At 44.6% G+C, this 19,872-nt stretch overlaps 1 protein-coding gene across 4 annotated transcripts in view; it reads right to left on the bottom strand.

Annotated features, from left to right (window-relative positions):
• Positions 1-19,157, bottom strand: part of ARHGAP17 (Rho GTPase activating protein 17) — a 63,951-nt gene extending 44,794 nt beyond the window's left edge. The window contains exon 1 of one of the 4 annotated variants that reach the window (XM_061600121.1): positions 18,756-19,157. In XM_061600121.1, the coding sequence (XP_061456105.1) occupies positions 18,756-18,808 (53 nt within the window). In that variant the 5' untranslated portion in view covers positions 18,809-19,157. The remainder of the gene's footprint in view (positions 1-18,755) is intronic. The other 3 variants (XM_061600120.1, XM_061600123.1, XM_061600122.1) reach the window with 3 other exon arrangements.
• Positions 19,158-19,872: the final 715 nt, after the last annotated feature.

Raw genomic sequence — 19,872 nt, 5'->3', positions numbered from 1 at the left:
GATTTCCAGACCTGAAAATAATCAACAGAGATGCAGAAAAGGGTTTCTCTGGACAGATTCTTTAGTTTAAACTGTTAGGTTAGCTAGCATGTTGGTCCTCTGGAAGCATTATCTGTCAAAAACAGTATCATTTAATATACAAATACTGAAATCCTACGTAAGTTTATTCAAACGTGTGCTAAGATTGCAACCTAAGGATGCACTCCTGAGCACATTTTCCTTGAAAAAAGTCCCAACGAAACCAAATGGGAGGAGAATGTTGGCTTCACTAGAATGAGAATACAGGGCAATATTTCATCCTCCAAAGCATGACTAACCAGAGAAGCATGCAGAGTCCATCCTCCAGAGCATCTTATGCGTGTCTGGGCTACCAAGTGTCCACAATGCAGGATGCATTTGGCAAACAGATAAGCTGTTCCTGACCCGCTCTGGAACAATGAAGTGTCAAAGGAAGGACAGGGTACGCAACAACACTTAACGACAAAGCTACAAAGGAAGACAAATCCTCTGTATGCATGGGAATCCTTCCCCAAAAATGCAAAGCGGCTTTCCCCAGCGGAAGTGGAATTTGGGCTGCTCAGCTGTCTACACGGTTAAGAAAAAGACCAGCTGTTGAACTGGCAAACTCCCCACAAGGCCAGCGAGTGTTTGGGGGGGAAAGGAAGGGAACAAAGAAAGCTAGCAAGAACATATGAATCTATCTTATTCTGGGAGGAGGGGGATAGAGATCCGCTGAGCCCAGTACTGTCCGCTTTAGCCTTCCCATCCTTGTGACCTCTAGATGTTTTGGACCACAAACCCCATCATCCCCAGCCGACATGGTTTCACTGGCTGGGCCTAATGGGAAAAGAGGTCCAAAAGTTCTGGAGGATACCAGATTAGGGGAGGCTGGCCTGTTCTGACTATGGCCTCTCAAAAGACACAGCTGGGGTATTCCCCAGACCTGCTATCAGAGGTCCTTTTAACAGGAGACCACAAACTGAATCTGGTGCCTGACATAGTCTGTGCTCTACCATTAAGCACCAAAAGCTGCCAAAAGACCACACAGCCATTCTCTTCACTTCCTCACAAAGCTCCATTTTAGCAGTCAGCTGTGGGGGTCCAGAGAAGTCTGCGTTCTGAGATGTCAGTACAGGGTTATTAAAAACTCATCTGGGAAAATACCATTCATTAAGCACAATCGCTTAATGATTCACTCCTGACTGAATAATTTGTAGATTACTGATATTTGACTGTGGCTATCATTAGAAAGAAGAAATAAAATTACAAATATTAATAGCAAGAGAATCAGGTTAGAACAAGTTAGTTAAGCCTAACTCTCTCTAAATGAGACAACTGCTCCAACAAACATGTCGCGCAACAGTCAGTGTGTATTATTCTTCTGTTTCAAGCAACGGCCTCAGCAGCAGAGGACTAACCCCAAGGTAAAGAGTCAGATTTGGAAAAACACAAGCAGGTGAGGCAAGGTCTAGGTTAAGGCAAGCAACCCTGGACAGCTCCATGTAGGGCTCAGGCTGGAGACTCTTTAAGAGCAGAGCCTGAATGTTGTTTCAGCACCAATCATCAGACTTACAATTGCGCCTTAGCTAACTCAGACTTCTGCAAGAACCTGGAGAGCCACTGCCAATCTGTGTAAGCCACCAGCTCAGTACCAGGAAACTTCCCATATTCTTATGAGAGGACTCTCTTCACTTAAAGGGCTCCAGCCTGCCTTAGCAGTCGTTGACTTCGATAGATTTCCAATTATTCTCTTCATGAAGAAGATGGGAATTATTATTATTTAGAAAAAAACATGGTATCAAAATTATATGCCAAGCATATTACTCTATAATACCTACACTCTGGCCTGGAAAAACATGTCAAATTCTTAGGTATGAAACACTTGGGCACCTGGGTGACCAGGTGACTGGGATTTTCCTAGCCCAGCCTATACTCTCAAGTATGACAGTCAATAAGAACTAGCCAGGTTTGCTTTTTCAGGATGATGATTAGTTATTAGCCAGGATGGGAGGTGTGATGGAGAAACAATAGCATACCAGGAATGGCGATTTCCTGGTCAGAAGGAACTTCAAGTCCTGTTCTACAGGCCCAACTGTGATTGCAGATAAACTAAAAAGTAGGGCAAGAGATGCAGAGAGAGGGTGGAAATTAAGTAGTCACCAATGGCCAACAAGGAAGCACAAATAAACTCTGATGACATATATTAGAAGAGATCATGAACTGAATCGGGGCAAGCACTTGAGAGCCATTGACTCAGGGAGATGTTCAATGGCAAGTCTACTCAGAGAAAACCCACTGAAATTAATGGGCACAACTAAATTTGCTTCATTAATTTCAATGGGTCTATTCCGAGTAGAACCTATTTGGCCTCAACTTTCAATTTCCACTTTCAAATTGCAAATGTAGATGGTGACCTTGAGTGAAGGCTTAAAAGTGATGAAAGGCAAAAAGTCAGAGCAGGGTCAATACTAGCCCACATCTATGGAGCCATTGTAGACCCTGGATTTCCATGGCTTGGATTTGCTTCAGCAGATGAAGTATTTATGTTTTCTGCCTCAGAAAGGCTTCCTAGCCTTGGGAAAGTAACTTTTTGGAGAGCCAGCAGAAGAGAGCCTGCCTGACCAAGACATCCTGCTCACTTTCTATAGTACAATGGCTGGATTTGCTGCCAGGCCAGGGTGGAGGGAGACACGGAAAAATCTGCAGCTTTGTGTAGAAGCCAAGACAAAGAGGCTCCATAAGCTCAGGGGCCAGTTTCCCCCTCCAGCAAATGTTACAGATCTACCACAAAGAGCAACTTCAGAAAATGTGAGCCTTGGGGTTCCAATTAGAACCAGTTAGAACTACCCTAAACCCTTATTGCAGGCATTTCGGACGTAAAGGTCTGTGTGCGCTGCATCAGGCACTAGCTGTCTAGGATGCCAACACTTGGGGTTTGCCTCTCTGACTCAGTAAGACACAAGGAGAGTGGGACTTTAAACCTTCTCCTTGCCACTGTGAACAGTCCCAATGAGAGTTGCCTCAGGAATTAAGAGCATCTCCGTAGTGCATGTGTGGGTGTGCATGGATACATCCTTTTTATTTAGTTTAAAAGGATTTCTGTTTGTTGAATCCATAATGTAGCTTAGCACTGAATTATAAAAAAAAAATACACAAACTAAAGATCAAGATAAAAATGGAGCATAAGGCAACTAACAGCTCAAAAAGAGCTCATGACTGCAATTAGAACTAGCGCAAAAACTCAGGAGAAGCCGAAGAAAATGGGACTGCCCTGAGGTGGCACTTAAAGACGACGATGACTGACTGTGGCAGGCAAGCTTCCCTAGGGAGGAAGGACCTTCTCAGTGGTGGCTCCTACTGTATGGAATTCCTTTCTTAACACCATATACATGTTTGGAAAGTTTGAAAACCCCATTCCTTTTCCCTGGCTTTTCATTCAAGGTTTTATTGCAGCGTTCCCCAACTTGGTGCCCTCTAGACATTTTGGACCACAACTCCCACCAGCCCCAGCCAGCACAGCCCTCACAATGTCGCCAAAAAGCCACATTTAAGCTCTAACAAACAGCTTTTTTTCTACACTGGCTGCCAGGAACCAATCAGACAATGTGCAGTTTTTAACATGGCTTAAAATTTCTATCCCAACCTCAGTAGCTCCTGGCCAGTAAAACTTCTGTTTGTCTAATCCTCATTATGTAGATCCCCATGTACTCTCAGCTCAGTGACGGCCTATGCAAACGCAGTGCTTTACTCGCATCATCATCCAAATGCTTCTGATGCCAGCCAAATCTCAGGGATAGAGAATGGAGTGGTTCTGTTCAGTCCTCAAAGGTGAGGAGTCCTATGGGGCGACACAAGCCATGTGTCACTGCCCCCTAAAGGAGCACTTATGGCTTCAGGCAGCCGGTAGTGTTGTTCAGGCCGTGTGTGTGTGTGCATATAAATAAGAGGAAGAGAGGATAGAGGACCCTTTTTTCTACCCCCCCCAAGACTTTCTCCTGCTGTACTATATAGCACTAGAAGGCAGGCAGTCACAAACCTGTGTGACTACAGGGGGGGCATTCAGTTGTGAAGATGGGAAAGGTTCCCCCCAACTGTAATCCCCCCTGATAAGTATAAGATGCGAAAGACTTGGAAGTCCATTCCCTTAACCCCCCCCTCCACTCCTCCCTCCATTTTCCTTTTATTATAATTTCTAAAAATTAATTGCATTATCTGCAGTAACAGCACAAACACACAGAAGTAACGGAGAGGCCTTTATGACAAGGGTCCTACAGACACTAGTTAGCAGAAGTGGCCCCGCTTGCTTCTTCGGGATGCAAACCTGCAGCGAGGCCAGGAGGCTGTTACCTGCTTCCTATGGCTCCAGAGGGTCCTTGCATTTACAGGCAATGCACCATTTGTCTGCATTTGAATTATAACATCAATACCCTGTCTTCAGCCTATCAGACATCTTTCATATCTGGAGACGTCTAGCTTTACAAAGTGCAAGCATAGCAAAACCATTTTTTTAAAAAAAAAGTTTAACTTGAATCTTTTATTAGTCTACAGAATGATAAAGATTGGGCATTTGCCTTGCATAATATGATCAACTTTCATTTATGCTCAGATAAGCACTGAGAAGGGAACCTCAGTGGCCTCTTGTATGCCACAGGGGCCCATACCGGGACTGGAGAATCTCATCCAGAACATCCCAGACTGCTCATTAGGTCCCCTCATTCTGTGTCACTGGGAGCTCCCATCTGTTTTGGTACTGCTTAGCAACAGGATACACACTTGATAACTTTGGCCTCTGTCCTAGCCCATGAGCTTCGCAGAAAGTAGTCTTTTGTGGCAATCACAGAACATAGGCAACAGGTTCACTAGCCACGGCTGGAAACCAAGATGACACCTATGGTCAGTAAAGACCACAGGAAACGCAGAAGCAAGATATGCATGGTGGAGATAATGCTCTCCCCACTCTCCTACGGTTAGTCTCCAGAATCTTTTTACCAGAAGGAAGCATTAAGGTAAAACGTAGCAGACTGGACACAACTTCCAATACTAGTACCTGCACAGACAAACAACCCCATTTTGGGATTTGGAAACATTCCTCAGTGTGAGTAGACCAGAAGTCACACACAGCCAACCAGCCACCTGCTACGTAACGCCTGATTATGTGAATTCCAAGTGTGTGCCACTGAACTCCTTCCTGAAGAAACGCTTAGCACCAGCGAATCTTTTGGCAGATGAAGATGTCATTTCTATTTAAAATCCTAGGTGCAAGTTTGAGCTGGTGCAGCAGCGACTAGCTCGGGGAGGGGGCACAAATTACACCCAAGTCAGTTTGGCGAGAGGCTGTGGCTTGATACTTTCAAAGGTTTTAGACCACCCACCCATTCAAGTTTGTTTTCATGCCTACAACTACACAAAGAGGTAAACCTTTTTTAAGGCACCTTTGCAATTTTGATTAACAAGGATTTTACCAAAAGTTCCCTAGCCTGACTTTCTACTTAATTCCAGAAAGATGCAGTTCATTCGATTCAAATATAAACACCTGGTGATTCTCTTCCCCACTTGGCAACTTAATGTTAAAGCTGGATTTCAGTGGATTGTTTCCAGTATTACTCCTTCCTCAGAGTAGTCCCACTGAAATTAATAGGCATGGCTAACTTAGGTCTGATTAGAACTAAACTGAATATTTATTTAGCAAAATCTATATGCCACTTGTTTGTAAAAAAACCCTCAAAGCTGTTTACAAAAAACATTAAAAATTATTAATACAACAAAATATTTTTAAAACAATTAAAACAGCAACTAACTAAAAAGATTAAAGCACATCAACATCTATGTGCCTAAACAAACAAAAGTTTTAAGTACAAGATAGCTTTTTGTTTACAACATTTGTATTCCACCTTTCTTCCAAAGAGCTCAAAGCAGCTAAAAAAATATCCCTTACAATTTAATACTAAAACAGTAGCAAGAGATACAGCACCAGTATTTTCCCCCCCAAAAGCATGTTTTTTAAAAACCCAGTAAAACAGCAAATTACAAGTCAAATGAGTTCCTAAAAAGGGATGTTAAATCAGCTTCTGAAATAGTGTTGAGTCGCACCGCCTAGGTGCAACCACTGAACAGGCTCTCCTCATTGGTCCCAGCTAAGCAAATTTTGGGGGACGCTGTGACTCATAGGAAGACCCCTACAAAGGATCCCCACAGGCAGTGAAGGTGGTTCTTCAGATATCCAAGTCGTAAACCATTCAGGGCTTTAAAGGTCTTCACCAGCACTTTGAACTGTACCTCGAAACAAACTGGAAGCCATGGCAATTGTTTCAACCAAGGAGTCGCATATCCCCAAGATGCAGCCCTGGCTAACAACCTGGCTGCATTCTGGACCAGCTCTGGCTTCCAGACACTGTTCAAAGGCAGCCCTATGTAGAGTGTATTGTAGTGATCTGGGTGCGATGTATTAATACATGAGTCAACATGGTCAGATCTGCATGGGCATAGTAACTGGCACATCCTCTCAGCTGGACAAAGGCACTCCTGGCCCCAATCAAGACTTAGGTACCCAAAGTCAAGGCTGGCCCAGAAGAACTCCGAAACTAAGAATCTGTGCCTTGAAGGGGAGTGCTACTTACTCCCTCCAGTGCTGGTTGAATTCCACTTCCTGGTCCTACTGACCTCTGTGTTATCTGGACTAAGCCTCAGCTTGTTTGCTCATGTTCAGTCCATTGATGCCTCCGGGCAAGGGTTCAGGACCTCCACAGCTTCCACCAGATGGAAAAAGAGATAAGAGATGAGTATCATCAGCAGAGCAACACCACCAAATACCCAACTTCTGGATGATCTCCAGTGGTTTTATGTAGGTATTAAATAGCATAGGGGACAAGGTGGCACCTTGGGGGACACCACAGGCCAATGGCCAAGACATCCAACAGGAGTTCCTAGCAGCACCTTCTGACACTGCCCCCGCATGGAAATTCTGGAGCCTCTGTAATCCTGTGCCAGTAAGCTCCATCCTGACAAGCCAGCTCAGAAAGGTAATATGGCGGACGGTATCAAAAGCCATTGAGAAGTCCAGCACAGCTACCAGGAATGCACTCCTCCCTGACCAAATGTCACCACAGGTCATACACCAAGGCAATCAAAGCTGTCTTTGCCCCCAAACCAGAGACCTAGAAATGGACTTATAGGGCTCTAAATCAAGGATGTGGAAACTGTGGCCTTCCAGATGTTGCTGGACTACAACTCCCATCAGCCCCAGCCTGCATGGCCAACAGTCAGGCATAATGGTAGTCTTAAAAACATCTGATCTAGATAGTCCATCTCACCCAAGAAAACTGTCTGGTGATCTGCTGGCTCCAGGCTGAGCACTTTGTCCAGAAATGGAATGCTAAAGACTAGACAGAAGCTACTCATTGTGGTGCAATTAAGGGAGGATTTTTTTTCATAGAAGTCTCACTACAGCCTCTTTAAACATGCCAAAGCTAAGCCTTTCCACAATGAGGCATTTACCACTCCCCACCGCCCACTCAGCCAGTCCTCTTCTGGCCACTCTTATCAGCCAGGTTCAGCAAGGTCAAGCACACAGGCAGCTGACCTCGCTTCTCCAGGAACCCTTTCTGCATCCAGTCTAACTGAACATGCAGGTGCAAAAGGGACATCTATTGGTATTGCCCTGACTGCCGCATCTAAGTCAATACACTTCATCCACAAAGTGTCAAGTGCCAGGTTTCTTTGGGGGAAGTCATGCGCTTTAAACGTATGGTGTGTACGCTGCCTAAGTTATAAGTGGTGTATTTTATGCTGTTAAAGCAGTGAAATAAGTTTAGATTTGACATATCATGAAGTCAGCCAATGTCTTCCAAAACCATTACTGATTACTCTGGACTTGTCCCATGCAAACACCGTAACCAAGTACCAGGCAAGGGAGCAAGTAAACTGTGGCCTAGATTCTGTCGGTTGATCTGTGAGTGGATGATCCCAGAATCAGATGAGCCTTAGGTTTATACAATCACTGTACAGAAAAGGAGAACATCCTTAACTCTAAGAAGTGCAACAGGTTGCACATCACTGAACAAGACCACATTATTATTATTTGATTTATATCCTGCCCTTCCTCCCAGCAAGATCCCAGGACATTACGGCAAGCTATCTACAAAGCTAAATGGCAAGACATGAACATTCAGGCTCATATGGATAGTCACCATTTAGGAGCAGAGTGAAGTCTCCCTGGCCCTAATCCTGCAAAAACTGCACTGTATTTCAGTACCCTCTGAAAGAGATTGTTTTGCCCCTTTATCCTCAATGCTGCGGGGTGAGTTAAGGTGCTCTTGTTTCAACTAGCCTATGGCAACTGTGTTCGACTTCATCCTGTGCTTTGTCTTTATGGTTATGCTTTGACTTTTAGCATAAACAGCCTTGAGTAAGATGTTGTTCTGAAGGATGGTAGTATAAATACAGAGCCTGGGATCCAGGGAACGACTCAATATTCCCAACGCTTGTAGCATGACATGCAGGGTCTGTTCTTCACAAGCTGCCCAGTCACCACTGCCAAAGTGGTTTGCCATGTGACAGGAGGGGCTGATTTTGCTCAAGCAACTTAAGCCCAAAGTCCCCTTGGAGAAATGAGTTGTGCAGACCTTTGGATTCTAGCCATCGTTTAAATAAAGCTTGCAACGAATGGTATACTTTTTGTGTCTGCAACTTATTCCAGCACATGACTTTAGACTTGACTAAGAGAGGCAACCACTTCATCACGCTAAACCCTATGGAAAGAATAAATCTGGCATTCCTCCATCCCTGTTAACAAGGCTGGCACATATGAAATAGTGGTGGCTGGCTTATAAAATGTGATCCTGGCACCAAGGAATTGGTAACATTTTCCCACCTGGAAAAGATCAGTCAAATAACTAGGAATGCTTGCTCTTGGTATTGGCTTTTTAACATATCAGAAAACAAATCTGGTGGGCAGAGGGGCAAGACCATTTCAGAACCCTGGGAAAACATTTGAATCAAGAGGATTGCTGATAATATCTGGAGCAATTTATCTAGAGCAAGGAAGACCTTTTTGTTGGCTCAACGAGTTTGTAAAATGAACACACAGGCAAGAAGAAACCTCTCCTTCCAATATTTATGCTTGTACTACCAGAAGCAAAATGGCTGCCTGGTGCTGTTTCACTTCCCCTCAGAAGGCACCTAAGAAAGGCTGCTGAGAAGCCTGAAAGAAAGGGAAGTGATTCAATGAGAAAGACAGCTGCTTTAGGCACTCTTAAGGAGACATAAACAGTTGTGTCTCACTTATGGCTCCCTCTCGTCTCCCAGGTTTTTAGCATCCACATGAAACCGCTAGGGGAGGCAGAAGCATACCTGTTTAGGGCGGCATCCCACAAAGGGCTTCCACCACAAGGATTGCCACTTGGGCAATGGAACTTCCCCTCCCTCTCCACATGCATCCCCTAAATCTGTGCCAGAGCAGATTTGGGGAGGGTCCATGCAGGGAGAGGGAGGGGAAATCCTTGTGCTAGTGGAAGCGCTTTGTTGGACAGCATCCTTAGAATCAGGAATGCCGACTGCGCCAATTACAGAAGTTCACCAAGCATAAAACAGGAATAACAAGTCACCCAGATGGGTCAGTGGTTGACAACAGTGGCGACCTCGTCCCTGGCAACCAGTACCAAGGTGCTGTACACCCTTGTGAACAATATTGTGTTGTTTGATGAGCAATTGAGATGTATTCCTCACAGTACTCTTTAGGAAAAACGGCAGCCTTTCATAAGTCAGCTTTAAGAGATGTTGGGTTAGATCTTCCCGACAGCTCCAGGGGATTCCTGGTTCATTACGAAACTTGGGCTTCTTTTGGATACAGAGGTGGCATCCGTGGAGAGGGGCTTATCTTTCAGCCAGCTGTGATCCTTCTTGACAAAGCTGAATCATGCCACTGTCATTCATGCCCTTGGAAAAACATCTGGAAACATCACTGCTACCAGGCTGCTGGCTAGGCCTAGGAATTAAAAACACACTGCATTCATTTTGTCCAATCTGTGCCACTTATCAGTTTGTTTCTAGGCTCAATTCAAAGTGCTGGTTTTCACATTTAAAGCCTAAGAGGTACTTGGGTATCTCAAGGACAACTTTCTTGGATCCTGGGAAAACATTTGAATGAAGAGGAATGATTCAACATCATCAATGTCACTTACATGCTCCATTCAACATCATCTTGTTTATTATTTTACAGTTACAGACCTGATAAACCATTCAACATCTGGGGCCTTGCCCTGGGATCCAGGGCCAAATGAAATATGGCAGGCAGAGCAGATCATTTTCGGTAGTGGCCTCCACTTCGTGACATGCCTGAGGGAAGTCCATCAGGCTCCAATACTTTATTCTTGAGGTGTCTGGCCAAAATGTGCCTGTTCCTGAAATAATTCAGTTGAGTGTTCTCTTGGTTTTGCTAGCGTAGTGTTGTTCCTTCATGGCTGACGTTTTATATATGCAGTGATTTTATAGTGATTGTTTATATAGGAATGCAGGAAGCAGCCTTATACTGAGTCAGACCGTTGGTCCATCTAGCTCAGAACTGTCTGCAATGACTAGCAGAGATTCTCCAGGGCTTCAGACAAAGGTCTCTCCCAGCCCTATCTGGGGATGCTGGGGGTTGAACAAGGGACCTTTTGCATGCAAAGCAGGTGCTCTACCACTGAGCTACAGCCCTTGCCTGTGTTGTATGGTGTTTTATGCTATAAGTTGTTTTGAATTTACTTGTGAAAAACGGGCAGGGAACAAAGTTTTTTTAAAAAAAGAAAATCCAGAACAATTAGCTGCACTTCATTACCATTTAAATCATTTTTAAAAGAAAAACTTAAAGAAGAAACATTTTTAAAAATTGACTTATTAAAATTATTTTTATTCATTCTAATTACTTGATCTGGGAAATCCAAACTACAGGTACCTATTGGTTCACACTCTTTTGTCCCCAAAAGCGCTAGATTCAGACGCCAAGACTGAGCAGATTGTAATCTTTAATTTCTTTTTTCCTTTGCACAATATGCCCTGCCAAAGAGTGTCATTTGAAAAGCTTGCATTCAGTGTTTCATTAGCTAGCTATCCCTCTGTGCTTCTCATTCTCCAAGCCCATCATCACAGAGGTACGATTGGGCTCTTCCTGGTCTTTGGCTCAGATTACAGCACTCAGGATATCAAATCACTGTTTGATAAAAGCACAAGGTGAACATTTACAATTTACAATGCTGAGGCCAGCCAGCCTCTGAAATAAGGCAAGAAGTCACTTGAGCGAAGCTGTTGTCAGACAGACTAAACAGTCTTATTACCTGGAAATTTATTAAAGTAATCAGCATGGCATGGAACACACCCACCCTATGAATTTATTCATTTTAGACAGCACTCTTGCCCAAGTTGGCTTAAATAACCACAGTGACATCACCCCTAGAAGCTTTCTTAAAGCTAACTGTGGGAATTACTTAACCAAGCCCAGCCAGTTCTCACATGAAACAAACACAAAACAATACTTAGGATTTATATAGTACATGTTAAATGTTCACAAAGCACATCCGCTAGCTTCACATACCTTACCTCAAAAAGGCTTACAACAACCTTGCAAGATGGGCTAATTATTATCCCCATATTGTAGGTGGGGGGGTGGAGGAAAAAAAGTAAATCCCGCTATACATGAAAGACTGCCTTTTACATTTGAAAAAAAAATTGGTAACTTCAGTGCCTGTTGTTGCACAGACTGAGTTTGTACAATCCTGGCACCAAATCAAAGTAAGGATAATATGAGATAAAAAGTAGTTCCACTTTCAGTATACTTGAATGAGTGGTACAACAAAAGTTCAAGAGTTTAGCTTGTAGGCTCGATAATTCAACTCTTAAGGACTTGCCAGGACCGCTAAGGCTTTACAACCCAGGATATGGCTGAAATTTATAATACAGGGAAACTTCAGGAGACGTTTAGACTGCTCTGACTATGTTAGAAAAAAACAGAGCTAAAACCCACTCACATGTACAGGATCTGATTCCAGATTATACTAGAGCCAAACCTCACAAGCTCAGCAGAGTTTCGACTGGAAGCAGATTCAAAACATTCTTGAAACTGAGTCTGGGGGTAATTAATGAACATATTAGCTTCAGTTTTCTCCTGCCTTACAGAAGATCTTAACAAGCTACAGCCATTAATTCAGACCTTGTAAAGTGGCAACTCATGTTCAAAGCAAAAGACTGTACATTACAGGCTTAAAAAAATGAGGCAGTGAAATGCAATGAGATTATCCATCCAGCTACAGAAGGAAAGCAGTTTTCTTTGCCGATTGTTTAATCAGCTGGAATGAAAAGTGTATACAGAAAAGAACACGATATCTCAAGTTAAAGATATTTCAATGGAAGATGTAAATCCTGCAAGAAAAGAAACATGAACAATGCGTGACGCAACAAAGCAACCTCTCCTCCAGTTCTCAGATCAATGATAAAACAGGAAGAGTAAAGGAAACTGTCATCAGCTTGCTCAAACAAAGAGCAGGAAAAATCCACATGAGGTTACATATTTGATGTAGGAACCTTGGAATCTGAAGTATTTTTACAGCGCTGCTTAGACCAGCCTTCCCCAACCAAAGGCCCTCCAGATGTTTTAGACTACAACTCCCATCAGCCATAGCTAGCATGGCCCTTTTGAATTACAATTCCCATCAGCCTCAGCCAGCATAAATATTCCTATCCAAAAAGCCGAAACACAGGGCCCAACAGCTCCCAAATATTATGCTGTCAGCTATGAAGCATGTCAGGCAACACCCTTTTGCTCATCTTCCACACAACACATTACACAAGTAGTGCCACCTTTATGTAATTCTGGAAATGGTTCCTGTAGGCTTAGGGTGTGTATGTCATGTGCTAAAATACCCCCCCCCCCAATTTCAGGAGCCCGAGAAGTTGCTCAGCTCCGTGGAATTCTCACCTCTTCCTTACAAGCACCATATTTTAATAAGAATATCACATGCTATGTTATAGTGGAGAAGAGCCAACTCCTTATCGATTTTCTAGCCTCAACCAAGTGCACCCTCTTCATAATGTCATTTGGACACCAGCTTACAACAGCAGAGAGATCCGCTCAATCGCTGCTCCTTCCCATGAAGAGCTGTCAAAGCATATTTTGGAAGTGTAATTTTTGTAAAAATATTCAGGCTGGCATTTGATGCCTTACCAACAGGATTTGTGGTAGATGTTTTAGATTTGCATTTTTGCAAAAGATACATTATATTCATTGTTAAATTTACTGCTTTCTTTTGAATTGCTACTAGGGACTCACAGGCCACAAATGTAAATAGGTTGTTTACATGTGAAAGAAACAATGCCAGGGATATTTTTATTTGATATATCTCAGTGGTTCCCAACCTGGGGGCCGGGACCCCCAGGGGGGCCACGAAGTAATCCAGAGGGGGCCGTGAACAGTAAAGAAATGAATTATTTATTAATTTTTTTAAAAAGTCTTCACTCCCTCTACACTGTCTGCTTTCCACTGCTGCGGCAGATGACACCTCCCCCTTGCTCCAAACAAGAGGGGAGGCCTTTTCTGAAGCTCCAGAGCGTCTTTCAGGCGCACTAAGGGCAGGCATCTCCCTATAAAATACATGGCAGATGCCAAAGGAGGCTGAGGGTGGAGCTACCAGGAAGACGGGGGGGGGGGGATTACTATCACTGATTCCCGTCTCCTTGCACTGCCGCTACTGGCAACGCCCTTACTTAGAATGAGAGGAGAGGGCTTCTTGTGAAGCAAAAAGCAGCAAGCCTGCAAAGAAAGGTTGCTTTCCCCTTTCCTTCCTGGCAGCCAGCCTGCCTCCCTGGGGGGAGGGGGTCACAATTTTTTTTCAGCTTATAAAGGGGGTCCCGTGCTCATAATGGTTGGGAACCACTGGTATATCTTATTTGATATATCACCATCTTCCTGAGCTTGAAGCAGAGCACATAAGATCCCCTGTCAAAGTCCTAAGCAGGCTGCGAGTTTTTGAATCATTACCTGAATACTGATGGTGCCTACAGAAATATGGGTTATCTGAAGAGTCATCACTTATTTGGGAACAAAGAAATTAGTCTGAAACTTATGCTTTCGCAAGCTTCAGCAAGTCAGTCAAGTCTAGGAAAGTTCTTTTAAGTGCTCCCTTCTACGTTTCAGGAATGAAATTAAACATCTCTAGATCATTCCTCTATCTCTGAATATGCTTGGTGCTAATTTGCATGGGTAAATGCACAAGCATTTTAAAGCGAGGACTGCTCTTCTGGGCAGGATACATGAATGCTCTTTCTGGCAGAGGAATGCACTCTTGCTAAGTGCACTGAGAGTGCCCACCATAAATTAACTGATAGCAGGAGCGCCTCTGTGACTGTAGTGAAGGTTCCCCCAACCCCACCCTAAACTACAAGCTGTTGTAGTCAAAGGTCACCTTCAATCCTGCATACTACACACATATTGTACCATGGCTTACGACAGGACTCGCTTTCAAGTTGTTGGAACAGAGCTGAGCAGATGATAAGTGGGGAAGTGTGATGGAATTTGTTGTGTTGGTATATTTATTTGTTAATAATTTGTATTATGTATGATTTATTTGTATTATGGCTTTATTGTGTACTTTTTATAATACTTCTTGTGGTTTTTCCTTTTTTGTAAACCGCTTAGAGATATTTTTATATATTAAGCGGTATAGAAATAGGCTAAATAAATAAATAATAAATGAAATATTGCCGTATTCACTGGGAAGCTTCAAGGTTTTCCACAAGTTACTTTCCCAGGAGAACATCTGGTGCCTTTTACCGAACCTGAAGGGTATGAAGTTAATCTGAAGTGCACAAAAACAGCAACAGAACCATCTTAACTTGAGAAGTATCACAGCTATAAAGCTACAATCGCAAAAACAGCTTCCCACAATTGCTAAGACACTGAGCTGTGAGCCGGGACGTTTGTGGCTCAAATCTCACCTCTGTCCCCAATTCACCAGGAGGCAAGCTATTACTCTGCCTGCTCCTGACTATACTCTTTATCTGTAATACGGGTATATTGGAAGTATTCATTAAGTCAAGAGCAGGGAAACTTTTTCAGCCAGAGGGCCACATTTCCTCTTGGACAACCTTCCAAGGGCCACATGACAGTCCTGCTCAGTGGGGCCACAGACCAAAGTAGGTGCAGCAACAGGTGTAACTCTCACCTTTGTACAGTAGGCTAGATTTCAAGTACTGCAGAAGTCAGAGGCTTTTATATACACCCACCCCCTCCACCCAGACAAGCAAGAGACACAGTGGTCATAGTTTAACAGAGTAAAAGCACTCAAGGACAACTACTGAGAGGAGTGGCCCACAGTTAAGGGGTATGTTCTGGGAAGTGGCATGGAAGACAAGAGCCCCAAGGGCCAGTTATAAATGCTTGGAGGGCCACATTTGACCCCCAGGCTGAGGCTCCTCATCCCCACATTAAGCTTTTGAACAATTTAAATTGCTTTATAAGTAACTTGCTTACAAAGAAAGCTGCAAGTTGCCACTGTTAGCAAAAGCTAACATTGAAGAGCAATACTTACATTAAATAATAATTAGCATTGACAGTGTCTCAGTGGCTTTTTCTCGTCATTACAACACTCCTGCAAACTAGGGTCAATATTATCATCCCTGCGTTGTGGATATGGGCTGAGTGAATGAAGGAGGGTTGCCCAAGGTCACCTAATAAGTTCAAGGCAGAGGCCAGATTTGAACCAGGAACTTCCTGGTATGCAGCTTAGCATGTTTTCCATGGTACTGCCAAGGGAAAGAGATGGGGGAAATAAAAGTATCCTGAGCATACATAGTTTCTTTTTCCTCTAATTTATATTTCTGCGGCATACAACAACTGAAGTAGTAGAAAAATGGAACACAACAATCTATCTTTGCAGCGCTACAGGAAACAGAACAAGAAGTGAGTCGTTCCACACCACACCACATCAGCACTTCAGAGATATTAACCCACTTCATCAGAGCACTGGTTTCCCCATTTCAGCCTAGCACGTGCTTTCGGAAATAACTGATCAAGTTGCCCCACCACCAAACAAGAGTTTACCAAACTAAACAGTGAGCCCGAGAGTCAGCGTGCAAGCAGTTAATCCTACACAATATGATGTCGTACACATAAACCCCTTCAAGAATGCAGTTTATATGGAATCTCCTGGGCTATCTTCTACTGCTCAGGTGGCATCAGTGGCCAAGAATGCCTTTTGCCAGCTATGTTGCGTTCTCCACCTGCAGCCCTATCTGCAGAAGATGGTCACTCATGCACTGGCTATATCCAAGTTGGACTGGGAAAATGTTCTCTACAGGGGGCTGCTTTTTAACAGAGTTTGAAACTGTAATTGGACCAGAATGTGGACACCAAGATGCTGGCAGCAACAAGGTGATTAGAATTATCATGCTAATTCTACATCAGTTACACTGGTCGCTGGTTTCTGTGCTCAGTTTAAGTGGTTGGTACTGACTTTTAAAGCTCTAAATGACCTAAGACTGGGGTTACCTGAACCAGTAAGAACTTACATAAGCTTTAAGGTCACCTTCACAGGCCTGCTTTCTGGCCCATCATTAGTTAAAATCAGATTGGCATGTACAGGGAAAGCACATTTTCAATACTGATTCCACAGTTGTGAAACTCCCTGCCTGCGGAAATCTGACAGCCGCCCTGCTGCCATTTAGTGAAGATCTTTTTGTTCCACAAGACTCTCTTTCAGTAAGTATGACTGCCTCTCCACTGATCCTTATATAATGTTTAAAAACTTTTCTTATGAAGCATCCTCTGATGTTGTGTTAATTTACCATTCTTTTTACCCACATTATAAGCCGCCTTGCAAAGATTTGATCTTGAAAGATGGGACACAAACAAAGTAAATAAACAACTCAAATATATCTACTTTGTTTTATTAAAATGTATACTCTGCCTTTCAGTCTGGCAGAGCTGCTGACCACATTTGTGCCAAATTACGTTGGGGTCATAGAGGCAAGTCTTCTAGGATAAATGTTTAAAAATTGTTTTGCAGAGGACAGTTTGGACAGTTAACAACAGAAGCATGAAATACCTTTTTAGAAGATATTTATTGTGCTCATATACACACAGATCTTGTAAAAAGTGCCTGGCACGAGAAAGTTCAACCTGGCTCACAAACACTTTCTGTTGAGCAAAGCTCTGTTGGTGAGAGAAGGAAATATTTCTGGCGAAACCTTCATAACAATCACCCACCCTACTCCTGAGGTTGAAAGCCGGTAACATTTCCTTTTTGCAACATCATGATTAGGCAGATCTTCATTAGTCTAATTATAGATGAAAGGTCAAGACCAACAATGAGTCAAGACCAGGTCAACCATGGCAGGTCAAAATACCAGGTTTTCCAAATATACTGAATCAGAAACTTAAAAACCAGAACATTTGAAGGAGAGAAGGTCACTTGCAACCAAGCACACCACCAGGATAAGGACACTTTTTAGACATGAAAAGGACTGCACTGCAATCCGAAAAACACACCGCCCCATTCTTTCCCTGCCCTTCCTGTGTTATCCTCCTGGTGTGTCTATTTCTAAACTGAAACAGCCTTGGGCAGAGCCCTGGTTTCTCCTTTTTACACCAACAGAACCTCACGGTGCCTATTAATAATAGCGCAAGCTTGCAACGCAATCATTTACCATTTGTTTTGGGTGTGGATGTTTGTCTGTGGCAGAAACACCAAGTAGCCGGCAGAGCAAGAGGGTAAAGACTCTGAACTCTGAGAGTGTTGAGGGAGGCAGGAAGGCCATAACTCAGCAACAGAACAGCAGAAGCTGCCTTTCACCGAGTCAGAACATTGGTCCGTAGTATGGCCTATACTGACTGGCCGCGGCGCTCCACCATTTCAGGCAGAGACTCTTTCTCAGGCCTACCTAGATACACCAGGGGGATTGAACCTGGTGCCTCCTGCATGCAAGACAGATCATCGTTACTACTGCTACATTCATATCCCACCTTTCCTTCACTGTTAAGCCCCTTTCCAGAGAATCTGCTTTGCAAGCATAATGCTCCAGGTTCAACCCCCCCACCTCAGTATCTGGAGGAAGGGCTAGGAAAAGATTCTTGCCTGAAACACCAGAGAGAGTCTGGTGCCAAACAATGTCAACGTTACTAAGCCACATGGACCAAAGGTCTAACTCAGGATAATATGTGAGCCCTCCCTGCTCCACCCCCCCGAATTCATCTACTGAGGTGTGGGGGCATGGGGAGTACAGCTGCAAGAAGCTGCCTTATACCCAGTCAGCCCGTGGCTCCCTCGAACTCCACACCGGTTGTATCCACACCACACATTAACATGCATTTAAAGTGCTTTAGGCTTCCCCCAAAGAACTCTGGGAACAGAGCTGCAATTCCCAGCACCCTTAACAAACTACAGTTCCCAAGATTCTTTAGGGAGTGGGGGGGTAGCCTGAAGGGCCCTTTAGTAAGTCTCCTCTATGCTGACTGGCACTAGACTCCCCAATGTTTCTGGGGTATGAGGGGGAGGAGGGTCTCCTTCCGTGGGGGCCCTTCTGCGTGCAAAGCTACTTGCTATGGGCGGTATATAAATGCAACAAAATAAATAAATAAATAAAATAAAAGCAGGGGCTCCGACCAGAAGGGGGCGGGGACCAGCCTGCCTGCCTGCCTGCCTCCCTCTGCAGCCTCTGGGCCTGTCTCCCTCCGTCCCTCGCCCGCCCACCTCCACATCCCTAGCGGTGGTGCTGGGGGGGCTGCCTCTCACCTGCCCACCGTCTGGTTGGCCAACTGCTTCATGCGGTTGAACTGCTTCTTCATGATGGCGCCGCGCAGGAGACCCGGGGCACGGCGGCGGGGAGGGGGCTGGCGCTGCTATTCCTCCTCCTTCTCCTCCTGCCCCTTCTTTGGCGGCGGCGGCGGCTCCACTCACCGAGCGACCGTCCGACCGTCCCTCACAACTCCTTCGTGGTCGCCCGGCCCCGGCGCCGCCGCACCTCACGCCCCGCCCCCTCCTGCCGCCACCCACACACACACCGGAAGCCGCCACCGCCGCCACTTCCGGCTCCGCAGGCGCGCCGCTCTCCCTTTCTTGCTCCACTCGGGACGGACGACTGCTGCGGCTCCTGACCCCGTGATAGGGACCATAGAGACGGAAGAGGTAGAGTGGCGCCAGCTTCCGGCTTGACTCGGAACGCTCGCGCATAGAGTTAAGAGAATGACAAGCAGGGCGAAATTCCGGTTCCGGAAGACTCCTCTTTTCTCTCCCCACCGGACCCGCCTTCTCTTGGGGGTGAGAGTGAGAGTCTGATGGTGAAATGGAATTTTATTTATTTATTTAATTTATATCCACTTTTTTCCTCCAAGGAGGTCAAGGTGGCGTACATGGTTCTCCTCCCTCTCTGCTTTGTCCTCACAACATCCCTGTGAGGTAGGGTAGGGTGACGTGAAATGAGAGATTGGGACTGGACCAGGGTCGCCCAGCAATCTTCATGGCTGAGTGGGGATTTTGAACCTTGGTCTCCCGGGTCCTAGTCCAACACTCTAACCACTACACCACACTGGCAACCTCACGGGGTTGTTGTGAGGGTCATATGGGGAGGGGGAAGAGAACCAGGTAGAGCACCTTAAGATCCTTGGAGGTAAGGTAGGATATAAACGGAACCACTTACTGCATTAATTAAAAAAAACAATGGGACGCGGAGGGAGGGGGGGAATTGCTGCATTTATTTATGTTCATAGCATTTGGTACCCGGTTTTCATTAAAAAATAATCCTAAAGTGGGATTCATCACTGGAAAAATAACACCCCACAATAAAACAATACAATCTATCAACAGGCAATAAAGCAGGCGAGAGGGCGTCCTGTAGCCAGACGGTTCTTTA

This window comes from Rhineura floridana, chromosome 17 (assembly GCF_030035675.1).
Source record: "Rhineura floridana isolate rRhiFlo1 chromosome 17, rRhiFlo1.hap2, whole genome shotgun sequence".
In the NCBI taxonomy this organism is placed as follows: Eukaryota; Metazoa; Chordata; class Lepidosauria; order Squamata; family Rhineuridae; genus Rhineura; species Rhineura floridana.
This window is presented reverse-complemented; position numbering and strand designations above follow the sequence as displayed.